Raw genomic sequence first — 14,138 nt, forward strand, 5'->3', positions numbered from 1 at the left:
TCTCGGTACCTGACCTTTGCACGCAGGAACCTCGGGCGGTTCCCAGGAGCCTTCGTTGCATGTGGCGTTCAGAGAGACATCGCCTGTGACGAAGGTCTCGGGACACGTGTAGTTGATGACAGAGCCCCAGTGGCGATCCCCATCGAAGTCACTCTTTCCGTGATCGGGCGGTGGCGGCTCTGGGTTTTCACACACTGTAGGAGGAGAGAATCGTGTTAGATCTCTCGAGTGTCTTCTGAGTAATTGTCACAGGAATTCCTGAGATATCTCGAATAAAGTCCGATGGAGACCGATGGACTCAAAAACACGTCAGTGTATCTTGTTTAGTTGATGCTAGCTTATGGTGTTAACCGAGGCCTCTGTGCCTGACAACAGGGAAACAATCCAGGATGGCTTGTTTGGGAAATTTATGGAAGGTAACACAACGGAGGGATAAGCCTCGTAGTTGACACGGGGTTAGTTTAATAGCCGATAGTGCTAGGTGCAAGTTAACTTACCCGGTAAGTGAGTGTTGACACTAGGATAGTTTGGAAGGAAGTTGACTAACTTGCCCTTGACATTGTGCAAGTAGTGGGCTAGTTGACAAGTCGCTAGTACTAGTGGCTAATAAACTAGTCAACGAGGCTATAGTGGAACTTCAAAGTGACTATCAATCATTTTTGGGTGAAGATTAGCCTCTAATCACAAAAGAAGACCAAGTAACTGGTCCGTGGAAATGTCCCTAAAGTTCCTGGAATATTGACTGCAGGATTTGAACAGCAACCCATAAAGGGGAACGACCCTCGTAGACCGAACTCACCTTGGCACTTCGGAACCTCGATGGGCGTCCAGGCGCCATCGGTGCAGGTGACCAGTTGACTCTCATCACCCGTCACGAAGAGGTTGTCCGTACACGTGTAATTGACCGAGGCGCCCCACAAGCGGTGGCTGGCGTTGTTCTCGTCAAAAGTGCTCTCGGAGCCCATCGGTACGACCGGAGGGGGGTCGGGGCAGACTGATGCGTTTTCGAAAAGGATGAGGATGGAAAGAAGAAAAATAAAAGGAGAGATGGTACAAGTTAAGAACTCCATGGTGAAGATGGTGATCATCACAGCAAAGGACAAGAAAGTATATCCTCTTTTGTACGGTCACGAACAAATGCTTTGACCCACGCTGATCTTCTCACAACGTCAATATATGTACAAATATATATATATATAATATACCATGTATATATATATATAATCATATATTTATTATATATATATAATATATATATATATAATATTCATATATATATATATATGATATATGTACAAATATATATATATATTTATATGTATATATATAATATTTATAATATATATAATATATATATATAATATTCATATATATAATATATATATGTATATATATATAATATATATATATATATATAATTTCATTTATTTATTTCATTTTATTTTTTTTTTATTCTTATTTATTCATTTATTCATTTATTTATTATTATTATTTGTTTATTCATTATCATTATTATTATTATTATTATTATTTTTTTTTTTTTTATAAAGTATGTGTCGAACTTACGGTCCACACACTCAAACTCCGTGTCAACAGGAGACCAGTTGGTGCCGTCGCAGGTGGTGGAGGTCGAGGTGGTGCCGCTGAGGGTGGTGCGTTCCTCGGAGCAGGTAAAGGTGACGACGGTGCCCTCCCAGCGGCTCTGGGAATCCCAGTCGGAGGTGGTGCGCGCCGGGCCAGCCGGAGGACCTGTGGCGCAGACTGGCAGGGAGATGTCAATTATTATTATTATTATTATTATTATCATTATCATTATTATTATTACTACTGTTGTTGTTATTTATTCCTATTGTTATTAATGCAATTGTTATTATCTTTATTATTATCGTTGTTATTAAGGGTATTACTATTAATATTAAAGTTATTATTAATGTTATTTTCGTTATCATTATTATCATGATTACTACATCTATTATTATTATTATTGTTATTCGTTGCCGGTTTCCAACGCTTCTATCCGAAAAGGAGGAGTCACAGAAACTGTGGGGGGGCGAGATTTGATGAGGATAACAGAGCAGAAAGATAGAAGTGGAAAGAATGCTGCGTAACTGTAGTCTGTAGGGGTGTCATTAAGTTTTCCCTTTGGTGCAGGAGAAAAGGAAAGAGAGGTGTACTTTGGAAGCCTGAGATTATTTGATATCTATAGATAACATTCCAGTAAACTTAAAGATAATTTATTCAAATTCAGGTGAAATGAAACAACCACTTCATACCATTGACCTTTGAAGTCTCTTAAGTTCCACACTCGCCAACCGCCACTTGTGCGGACGTTTGTGCCCAGGACATAGACCTACTTCAGGAATTGGCCCCCAGGACATAATAAAACACCACCAATTCCCGAAGTGGGTTTATGTCCTGGGCTCAAACGTCCGCATAAGTGGCGGTTGGCGAGTGCTGGATTACGAGACCAATGTGTATAATATTTCCTCGTTAGATGATTTCAATATTTTAGGGTTTTATCCGTCTTCTATCAGGGTTAAATAAATTAATTTTAAAAGTGGATTAGATATCCTGGACCATAAGCTAAACTTTAACATTCTTCAAATACAGGTTTAACTATTATCATGTAAGTTTACGAATACCTTAAGAAGGTCACCATACGAACGTAGAAGGTTAAACTAATTGCCACAAGCCCCCTAAACAAGATTAGGGGAAAAAATCTTATAGGACAACTCGCCCCTCAAAAGAAATAATAATGATTGGCTGGTTGGGTACTCACGTTTCGAACAGATGAAGAACTCAGGTTCGTGATTCGTCCATTTCCCTCCCGTGCATGTGACAGTCATGGTGACGTTGTTGTCCGCTAGGGCGTAACCTGGATCACACGTATACGACACCTGATGGAAGGCGAAGACAGATTGAGGTTTAAGAGGGACATAGGCAAGAACTGGTTTACCAACTGAGTGGTTAACAAATGGAATGGACTTAGTAACCTTGTAGTGAGCGCTAAAACAATGGAATGCTCTAAGAGATCAGATAACTGTATGGATAGGAATGACAGGTGGTAAAATCATGGAACTGTCTAGTGTAGGCCTTATGGTCTCTTGCAATCTCCACCCATAAGTTTAGGTTTTAGAACGAAGTAGGCAAGGACTGGTTTACTAACAGAGTGCTTAACGAATGGAATAGACTTAGTAACCATGTAGGGAACGCAGAATCAATGGGATGTTTTAAGAAAAGATAACTTTATGAATGAAGATGGCAAGCGGTAAGGGACATGGAACTGCCAAGTGTAAGCCTTACGGTTTCTTGCAGTCTCCTCCGTTCTTATGTTCTTACGACAAGAAGGCTTTGTCGCAAAAAGAAAAAAAAAACAATACTTGTATATACCAAAGGCTTTTTCCCCATACAAGGATGGCAGCAAAAAACAAACATAAAATCTACTCCCACCCATTGCATCCCCATATACTCCACTCCCATTCACCCCCTCCCTCCCTCTTATCTTGGCTCCTCCTGGATGACGGGTCATCCTTGCATCTCACCCACTGCCCTGGGTCGGAAGCAGTGTCGCAAGACACAGCACATCCACAGCAAGGCCGCTTTATTAAATAGGCGACCCCCCCCCTCTGCGTCCCCTCATGCAGAAAAAGAGAGGACGGGAAGAAATCCTTTCGGGCTGCGTCAAATTATTTTTTACACATACTCCCTCACCCCCCCCCCATCTCCCACCCACCCCCTTTTATGCATCACAGCATCATCCATACACAACCATTTTCCATTCACCACTATCTTCTCCCGTCCTTTCTCAACAGACATTCCCCTCTTTCCCAATGTCCCTTTTATCCCCATCCATCCATCTCTTGTCCCTCGGACAAACTCCTCCACCTTTCTACTGGGTTCTCAAAAGCCCAGGGAAGGGTGGGAATTCTCGTTGGACCCCCCCTCCCCTCTGCCCCGCCCTTCCTCCACTGAATTATGAGTACATAAGGCCGAAGTTGGAACAGACATTATGTCCGTAAGAATGTGTGTGTGTGTGTGTGTGTGCGTGCACGTGCGCATTCCATATATGGTATAGATAAACCGTCCCACGACATATTCCCACCGAGAGCTCACCTGCGCTTGTTCCAGCCTGGAGATTCCGTCCCAGGTGGAGTTCCCGTGGTCAACCAAGTCAGGAGGATCCTCAAGGCATCCTTGGGTCCCACGGGGGAGCGGGAGCAGGAATTAAAAAAAAAAGTATATATATATATATATATATATATATATATATATATGATGATGAAGGTGGAAAAAGAAGTCACGGGTCTAGTTCCGAGTTCCTGAGTTTATTCCTGACCGGTTTTCGCTCTATGCTTCTTCAGAAGAAGCATAGAGCGAAACCGGTCAGGAATAAACTCAGGAACTCGGAACTAGACCCGTGACTTCTTTTTCCACCTTCATCAACTTGTCACAATGTACCAACATATATATATATATATATATATATATATATATATATATATATATATATATATATATATATATTACACACATATATAAGAACATGGGTAGATTCAATGATGGGTTTTTCAAGGGTTGAAGGGGCCTCTCTTATACACACACACAATCTCTCTTTCTTTTTCTCTGTCTCTCCCTGTCTTTTCTTCTGTATCTTTCTATCTCTGTCTCTCTCTTTCTTTCTCTTTCTCCATGTTTTTCTCTCTGTATTTTTCTCTTTTAGTTTGCATCTATCTGTATATTTCTCTATGTCGCCTTCTTTCTCTTTCTCTGTCTCTTTTTTTGTCTCTTTCCCCATCTCTATTTCTCTCTCTCTCTCTCTCTCTCTCTCATATATATATGTATGTATATATATATATGATATATGATATATATATATATATTCTCTCTTTCTGTCTCTTTTTTTTGTATCTTTCTCTCTTTGTATATTTCTTTCTGTCGCTTTCTCTCTCTCTTTCTCCATCTTTCTCTTTTTCCTTATTTCTCTCTTTCTTTCTCTTTCTCTCTCTGTCTCTCTCTCTCTCTCTCTCTCTCTGTCTCTCTCTCTCTCTCACACACACACACACACACACACACACACACACACACACACACACACACACACACACACACACACACACACACATCTACACCTACACCTACACCTACACCTACCTGTATAACAGATCAGGTCGGACCTGTCTGGTATCCACTCGTGTTTACTGTCGCAGGTCACGTCCACTGACGTCGTCACGATGGGCAGATCCTTGAGGCGAGAGGGGAGGAGGGACGTGGGTTAGTAGCGTGCGACCTTTTGGTCCATGAGTGGCTGGTGCCTCACTTTAATACTGGTGGTAGAGGCTGGATGGTGGTGGTGACAGTGATGATATTACAAAAATGACTGTGGACCATCAAGTACAAATAATGATAATAATAATAATAGTAATCTGATCACGTGACGCATCTTGGCATACCCATGTATCACCCGTGACGTCATAGCTCACCTCTGACGTGAGGAGGAGGGTGCCAGGGTTGCAAGTGTAAGTCAGCACAGTGCCAATGACGTTGGTCGTCAGGTTGGGGGCTGACATTTGGTGACCCGATGTCACGCTAGGAGGCGCTAACGGACAAACTGACAGAGACAAGTGTTAGGAAAGGGTAGAACAAGGGGTTGCAATGAGTAAGGAGGCGATTATATATATATATATATATATATATATATATATATATATATATATATATATGTGCATACTCGTACATTCATCAATAAATTCCTAAATTGAAAATAATTACCAAACAATATCATACGCTTATACACAGAATAATAATTTAAAAAAAACACGAACGGAGATATAAGGCAGTGAAGACATATGTAAGAAATTAGTGTAGGTAACATGTGCAAATGTAAACACGAAGGAACTTTGTTCCCATTACGTTATTCTTTGGGTGGAGAATCATGAAGTAAAATCACAGAGGGTTTGAATATTTTCCTTGGTGTTGTTGTTGTTGTTGTTGTTGTTGTGTATGTCGGTCTAGTATCACATAGACTAGGTTTCAGGTACTGTAGGCAGACCTATTTAATATATATGTATACATAGCGTGTGTGTGTGTGTGTGTGCGCATACCCGGGAGACAAGGCAGTAAGGAGACGTCATTCCAACCGTCAGGCTGACAAGTCACGGTTTGTATCCTATTCCCGAGGGCGAACTCGTAGTTATAGGTGCAATTGATGAGGGTGGTGTCATTGATACTGTAAGTCCCCCCGGACTTGTGCACGGTGCTGTTGGCAGGGGGCACAGGTAGGTCGCCACATTCTGAAAATCAGAGTAAAGATTATTTTTCAAATAATCTTTGACGAGGCACCCGGTCAAATGATGTAGTATAATCCAAACAAATCACATCCAACCCACTTCTTTAGCAAATTGCAGTCACTGAGGATTCTATTTAAGATATCAAATTTGGAATGCAGTTCCATTCTTTAAGATAATGTTCGGTGGCTGATAAGATTGGTTTTCCTCAAGGTAACAAATCGTTGACAACTATATTCGTCAGTGATACAGGTCTGTAGTTATGCAAACTACTTTTGTTTCTGTTTTTATATAGATATGCAATACATAACATCTTCAGTCCCTGGGAAGAAAACTTAGAGTGAAAGACCACCTCAAGATGCCACACAAAGGAGAAATTGATTGATCTAAGCATTTCTTCAATACTCCGTCGAAAAAGTTTTGTTATGGTTTAGTCTTTCCAGACTCACAATTCCAAAGACACAATTCACAATACATAAACCTTCACTTCTGAATTTATCATAAGTCTAGGAACATCGTGCTGCATATTTTTGGATATACACAGTGAGATTCACTCATTACTCATATCATACCCGTGAGAAGGTGGTAGTGATGAACACGCACGTGATAATGAGTGAAAGAGCGAGTCAGTAGGTGAGCGATGAATGAATAAATGAGATCAGGGCGACCGACCACCCGCGCTCACGGGATAGGTGTCTACGGGTGTGGAGGTGGTGGAAGAGCGGCCTGTGCGTTAAAATGGTACAATTTCTTACTTGAACACTGAGCTGGAGCAGCTGGGCTTGTTCCGAATTTTCCGTTGAGTCCGTTTCCTCCGCCGCCGGAGTAGACGATACAAGTCAGGTTCTGACTGAAGATATCGGTGGACGTGACCATCCTGCTGGGGCAGTCGTAAGTGACAGTGCCGTTCAGGAGGAGCGAGGCGTTCCCATCGTGGGGCGTCACGACCATTCCCTCACTTGTCGCATTTTGAACCTCACACACTGTGCGTTGTGTACATAGAAATCAAATTAGTAAGTCACGGACATGTCACGGTTGTGTCAAGGATATTTCATGGTCTTTTCATAGATACCTCACAGTCGTATCACGGACTTGTCATAGTAATGTCAAGGTTGTGTCACGGTCATGTAACGGTCATATCACGGAGATGTCACTCAGCAAGACCATAGTGAGGAAAGATGCTTAGTAAGGGTGAGATGTAAGTGAAGGAAGTGACGAATCACTTGGAATATGTCGTGTCACGTGTTATGTGTTACTTGAGATAACGTGTCACTCGTAAGAGGCCATATGTCACTACAGTCCTTCACTCTAAGGAGTCCGTTCAGGATGGGGCAGAGGCGGGAATTCCCCCCAGTGCGACGGTGCCAATTTGACTACAAAGTATCGGATCGTCACTGTCACTTGTCATCCAGAAAGACCTCGGCGTGGCAACATGGGGGAGAGAAAGCGCTGTTGCCACGTGTAATAAAATTTATTCAGATCGTTATTATAACCCCAAAAAGTGATATTCATTGCACTGTACAACTTCCTTTATTATATGCAGAATAAAAAATCAAATAACAGATGGGAAACAAGAGAGATGCACGTACTAAGTTTGATTTGGCAACATGGCTCACGACGTATGCCACACCGTAAACAGACTCCATGGAGCGCAAGGACTAGTAAGTTTACAGTCTTTACAAACAAACGAAGGAGAAAACATTGAGGATGAAAATACATAGAACTTAGACATTAGTTGCCAACTGAATTTATTCAAAAAACTGTAGACTAAACTGTTTTAACGGTTCTTCGTGAACATACGTATACCAAGGCTTTTTCCCCCTTACAAGGGAGGTAGCCAAAAAGGAAAAGGCATAAAATCATTCCCACCCATTCCATCCCTGAATACACTCCACACCCCTCCACCCTCCCTCTTATCTCAGCACCTCCTGGATGACGGGTCATCCCTGCATCTTGTCCACTGCCCTGGGTCAGAAGCAGTGTCGCAAGACACAGCACATCCACAGCAAGGCCGCTTCATTAAATCGGCGATCCCCCCTCTCCGTCCCCCCATGCATAAAAGGAGAAGACGGGGAGAAATCCCTTCGGGCTGCATCAAAATTTGCTCACACATACTACTTCACCCCCATCCCCCCGCCCATTCCATCTCATGCATCACAACATCATCCATATACAACCATTCTCCATTCACCCCTGTCTTCTGTCCTCTCCCATCCTTCCTCAACAGACATTCCCCTCTTCCCCAAAGCCCCCTTCACCCCATCCATCCACCTCATCCTAGGACGTCCCCTCATGTTCACTCCCTCCACATCTGCCTTCCATACCTCTTTTACTAGTCTTTCGTTACTCATTCTTTCCATGTGTCCAAACCATCCTAATACTCTTTCATCAACCCTATCTCCCAACTCCCTTTCCACCCCCGTTCTTCTCCTCACCTCCTCATTTCTCACTCTATCTAGCCCAGTAACCCCCATCATACTTCTCAGACACCTCATCTCAAACACATTCAAACTCCTTCTCTCTTCCTCTCTTATGTTCCAAGTTTCTGCCCCATAGAGTGCTGTTGGCACAATCACTCCTTCATACAGTCTCCTCTTAGCATCCATTCCCAAATGTCTATTCCTCATTACACTCTTCAATCCACCAAGGCATTTACTCGCTTCTCTCAATCTACATTCTACCTCCACTTTCACTCCACCTTTTCCTGCCACATTTGCACCCAAGTATCTAGAACTATCCACTTCTTCCAGTCGCTCTCCCTTTCTGTCTACTGCAACTTTCACCCCTTGTACATCTCATCACCTTACTTTTACCCACATTTATCTTTAGCTTTCTTCTATCACATACTCTCCCAAACTCTGTCACCAACTTCCTCAGTCCCTCCTCCGATCCTGCCACAAGCGCAGTGTCGTCAGCAAACAACAGCTGGCTCACCTCCCACTTTTCTCCATTTTCTTTAACCATCTCCAATCCCTGACCCACTACCCTTGCATTTACCTCTCGCACTACCCCATCCATGTATAAGTTGAACAGCCAGGGTGACATAACGCATCCTTGACGAAGTTCCACCTTTACCTCGAACCACTCACTCTCTCCATTTCTAATCCTGACACAAGCTCTACTACTCTCACAAAAACTCTTGACAGCTCCTAGAAGCTTTTCTCCTATCCCATATATCTGCATAACCTCCCACAGTGCCTTTCTGTCTACCCTATCGTAAGCCTTTTCCAGATCCATAAAAGCCCCAAAAACATCCTTCCCCTTTCCTATAGCTTTCTCACATATTTGTCTTACCACTAAGATCTGGTCTACACAACCTCTACCTGTCCTAAATCCACACTGTTCCTCACCAATTACTCCCTCTGTTCCTCTCCTAATCCTCTCAATCAAGATCCTCCCATAAGCCTTCCCAACTACACTTAACAAGCTAATTCCCCTGAAACTACTACAGGCAGTCCTCCGGCACTCTACCCTCTCTCCAGCAAACATTAAATAACCTCCCCAGCCAGTCCACCATCACTGTACCTCCTTTTTTTCAGACATTCTGCCTGGCATCCATCCAGACCAGGTGCCTTACCTGCTTTCATCATCTTACAACTGCCTTCACTTCATCCTTCCTTATTTCTCCTTCATTTTCCTCACTCATCACTCTCATTTTCTTAGCATTTCCCACTGCAACTATCTTTCCCTCCCTATCCTCCTTCACATTTAGCAACTCCCTAAAGTATTCTGCCCATCTTCCCCTTACTGCCTTCTCTTCCATTATCATCTCTCCATCTGCACCTTTTACCTTTTCTTCTCTACTTAATTCGCCTCCTCTTCCTCTCTTAATTTCTTTCCAAAACATCTTTTTATTACTTTCAATATTTTCTGTCATACTCTTACCCCACTTCACATCTGCTCTCCTCTTTGCCTCCTTTACCTTTTGCTTTACTTCTCTTTTCTTTTCTTTGTACCTCTCATATGACTCCCTCGTCCTCGTGAACAAAATTTTTATATTTTCAATTTGAAAACAATTTACGTTAATGTCAACTGTAACGACAACATCTTCTGCACGCTGCCAGTACTGTGCCATATCACTCAAACGGAATCCCGTCATTTGTCACAGAGTAAACATAAATTGCGAGAAGAAAAAAAATCCTCATTAGCCCCCGCTGTGTGCGAACTTGCTGTGGATGTGTTGTGTCTTGCTGCATTGCTTCTGACTCGGGGCAACGGGCGAGATGCAGGGATGACCCGTCATTCAGGAGAAGCCAAGAAAAGAGGGAGGGAGGGAGTTGTGGAGAATGAGTGGGAATGAAATCGGTGGGAGTGGAATTATGCATTTTAATTTTTGCTACCTCCCTTGTAAGGGGAAAAAGCCCTTGGTATATGTATGTATGTATGTATATACGTATGTACCCCGCTCCCCCCTCCCCCTTTCATAGCTACGGGGGGTCTACTTTAAGATCGGCAGCTTTATGGAGGACATTGTGGTCTTGGATCACGTGCCGGACACGTGATCGACAGCTATTACCCATTCGGATGAAAGCTGCAATATTCATATGGCCAGATATACGGGTAATACACAAACGCGTACACACACGACTCGATGATGTGGTATCGCGCTCGACTGCTAATTCATCGATCCGAGGTCGAGCCTAGCCCAGGTCTGAAAACTTCAGCATCGCTGCACTATGAATCGGCACTCCAACTCTGGTGGGCAAGGAGTTTTGTGTGTATGTGTGCAATGTCGCAGCATTTCTCATAGATCGGGTCATATATGAGCTCTGAGCTCCCAACCGGGAGGGTAATATATGTCGATCATATGTGTGTGTGTTTGTGTGTATATATACACCACACACATTTTGTATATATAATATATATATATATATATATATATATATATATATATATATATATATATGTACAACACTGAATGGGTCCCAGTGATTAGAGATACATTTAACAACCACAATGCACTTTAATTCTAAGCCATCAAAGGCCAGCATGCTGAAATTGAAATGTGGTACTGCCCAGGACTCGAACTCGGCATCCTCATGACAAGTGCGACAGTGACTTTCCAACTAGGCTATCAAGATGATAGCCTAATTGGAAAGTCATTGTCGCACTTGTCATGTGTGTGTGTGTGTGTGTGTGTGTGTGTGTGTGTGTGTGTGTGTGTGTGTGTGTGTACATATATACGTATGCACACAAATCCTACCTTCGACGGGAGAGCACGGATTTGGATTGAGGTTCCATCCTTGGGCGTTCATGCCGAACTGTCCCATGCATTTAGCAGCGACGCTTGTCACCGTGGCCTCCTCGTCCATAAAGTATCCTGGAAAGCACCTGGAAAACAAGCCGGAGGGAGCCAATAGCCACAAGCAACTTTTGGAAGCGAGTCCAGGATTAATGGGCCTCTCTCTCTCTCTCTCTCTCTCTCTCTCTCTCTCTCTCTCTCTCTCTCTCTCTCTCTCTCTCTCTCTCCTCTCTTTTTATTGATCTAAATTATTTATCTTATTTTGTTTTATCTATAAATGTTTTATTTTTCCTTATCTGGATATTTATTTGTGTGTTTATTTATCTATATATTTGATTATTTATTTGATTATTTATTTGTCTATTGATTTAAATATATGTTTATTTATATGTTTGTTTTTGCCTTGAACTCATCATTGTGATTCAAGGAGGCCGGAAAGACCAAATAAAAAAAAAAAATCGCAATCCTCTTTTATATAGATTTTATATATTTATTTATATATAATTTATTCGTTTATTATATATATATGTATATATATGTATATATATATATGTATATATATATATATATATATATATATATATATATATATATATGCATATATATATATATATATTTTTTTTTTTTTTTTTTTCACTTGGAGAGAGGCCCACAGTTTTCAGCGTGTTCTCAGAGAAGTCGTCCGTGACTCAAAAAAAAAAAAAAAAAAAAAAAAAAAAAAAAGGAAAGACAACATACGTGTACGTGGCTGTAGTGCTGAGAGTGAGTACAGTATAATGCACCGTCATATTAGGACTGGGCAATTCCGGGTCCAGGCAGCCTGTGGAAGAAGAAAAAATATTATGTTCACACATGTAAACTCTCCATGGTGTCCGTGATTAAAGGTAAGAAAATATTGAACAATACCATTCAGTACTCTTTTTTTTTCATTCTAGCTGCCGCCAAGCGATTTTATCCATCTCCGCGGAATCCCCCGGAACTGACAGGGTCATAAATGTGTGTAGGGGTTAAACGACTCTGCTGCTGGGACTCGAACCCTTGAATATGCGTCGTGACAAAGATGCTACCCATCACGTCACTGCGGACATCCAAAAAGGGATTTTTTTTTTCGGAATTTATCCTCTACATGCCTCATTGTCAACGCGAATCTTGTATTCAGGAGAGCCATTCTACAAGTATGTGGGACTTGTGTATATGTGTGTGTATATATACATTATATATATATATGTATATATATATATATATATATATATGTGATATATATATATATATATATATATGTATATATATATATATATATATATATAAATCACCCCATTTTGGTTGGAAGGGATTGGTCGAGGCTGACGGTGGGAGGCCACGGAATTGAATAGTCTGGCGGGAGCCAAGACTAAAGAAAGCTTGCCCCCCCTCCCCCCACCCCAGCTGCAGGGGACTGTCATTACACCGACGTTACAGTCCTCGCGACAAAGTGTGTCAACTATACGTTCACCCTAGAGTTCGCCCTCACCACCCATAGAAGGTTTTCGAGTAGCAGGAGAGCTCCTGAGGGTACTTACCTAATGGCCCTGGGTACTGGCAGATGTATGCATTTGTCCTGTCACTTCGGTTGAGAAACACCAAATCCATCGAGGTTGTATCGAGAGAGAGGAAGGGACCAGTAACATTAGACGAATCGATACGAGTTAGAAGGTCCTCTGTCGGTGCGTAGGTTCCAAAGAAGGTCCAGTCATTGGATCTGTAAGACGAAGAAATGAAGGAGGAGGAGGAGGAGGAGGGCAGGAAGGTAAGTGCGTGGGTAGGAAGGTTGTTAGTACCATCATAGTTGTGATAAGCAGGAAAGTTTGGTGAAGTTAGGGAGATTCGTTTTACTACAGATGTTAGGTTAGTATGAGATGGCGGTGCTCAGATAAATGTTGTAGAGAGAACAAGATTACTAGATAATTTGTGGTATTACACATATGGCAAACATGCGCGCGTACACACACACATACATACATACACCTACGCGCACACACACACAAACTCGCTCAAATTTAAATAAAGCATCAGACCAATTTCTGTATTCTATATGTTTGAAGGGGCAAGTTTGGTATGGTCTTCATTCCTTGTTTTGAATTTTAGATATCTGGCTAAAGCTTCCACGCTGAGGGATATGGGCATAGCAAGTGGATCTAAGCCAAATGACCATTTCTCTAGATGTTTGCTTTTTTCCCAGTGTGTATGTCTGTCTGTGTGTGTGTGTGTGTGTGTGTGTTTGAGTATGTGTGTGAAATGATATTTGATTTCTTGAGTTAACAGCAATACAGAGATACACTGACAATGTACAATATATGTTAATTCTAGAACTAATCTAATTTGAGTGCATAATGTGCAAGAAGTCCACAGATGATGGTTTGCTGCGACCGAGGGTCGAAGCCATATCAGTGTTAAGGTCGAAGGTTGTTTATTGTTTGAGTGAAGTTTAGCTGGTAAACAGTTTCACTGATAAAGCGATTTCAGCCCAGCGTACAACCAGATTTGTAGTTAGAAATGTCACTCGTAGGGTGTCGGGAGTCTCATTGATGTGGCTGAAGGGCGGTTGGGGCACCGCACGATGACAGATGCGGTGT

The 14,138-nt window shown here is 42.1% G+C and overlaps 1 protein-coding gene across 1 annotated transcript in view; it reads right to left on the reverse strand.

The window, feature by feature from the left end:
* LOC143032601 (uncharacterized) overlaps window positions 1-14,138 on the reverse strand; it is an 80,325-nt gene that overhangs the window by 789 nt on the left and 65,398 nt on the right. The window contains exons 18-29 of the mRNA XM_076197471.1: window positions 13,086-13,264; window positions 12,265-12,346; window positions 11,488-11,615; window positions 7,040-7,267; window positions 6,102-6,290; window positions 5,481-5,608; window positions 5,152-5,242; window positions 4,114-4,193; window positions 2,780-2,897; window positions 1,567-1,761; window positions 800-994; window positions 10-194 (exon numbers count right to left, since the gene is read on the reverse strand). Of these exons, the coding sequence (XP_076053586.1) occupies window positions 10-194; window positions 800-994; window positions 1,567-1,761; window positions 2,780-2,897; window positions 4,114-4,193; window positions 5,152-5,242; window positions 5,481-5,608; window positions 6,102-6,290; window positions 7,040-7,267; window positions 11,488-11,615; window positions 12,265-12,346; window positions 13,086-13,264 (1,798 nt within the window). The remainder of the gene's footprint in view (window positions 1-9; window positions 195-799; window positions 995-1,566; window positions 1,762-2,779; window positions 2,898-4,113; window positions 4,194-5,151; window positions 5,243-5,480; window positions 5,609-6,101; window positions 6,291-7,039; window positions 7,268-11,487; window positions 11,616-12,264; window positions 12,347-13,085; window positions 13,265-14,138) is intronic.

This window comes from Oratosquilla oratoria, chromosome 14 (assembly GCF_046742065.1).
Source record: "Oratosquilla oratoria isolate Oo_2021 chromosome 14, ASM4674206v1, whole genome shotgun sequence".
In the NCBI taxonomy this organism is placed as follows: domain Eukaryota; kingdom Metazoa; phylum Arthropoda; class Malacostraca; order Stomatopoda; family Squillidae; genus Oratosquilla; species Oratosquilla oratoria.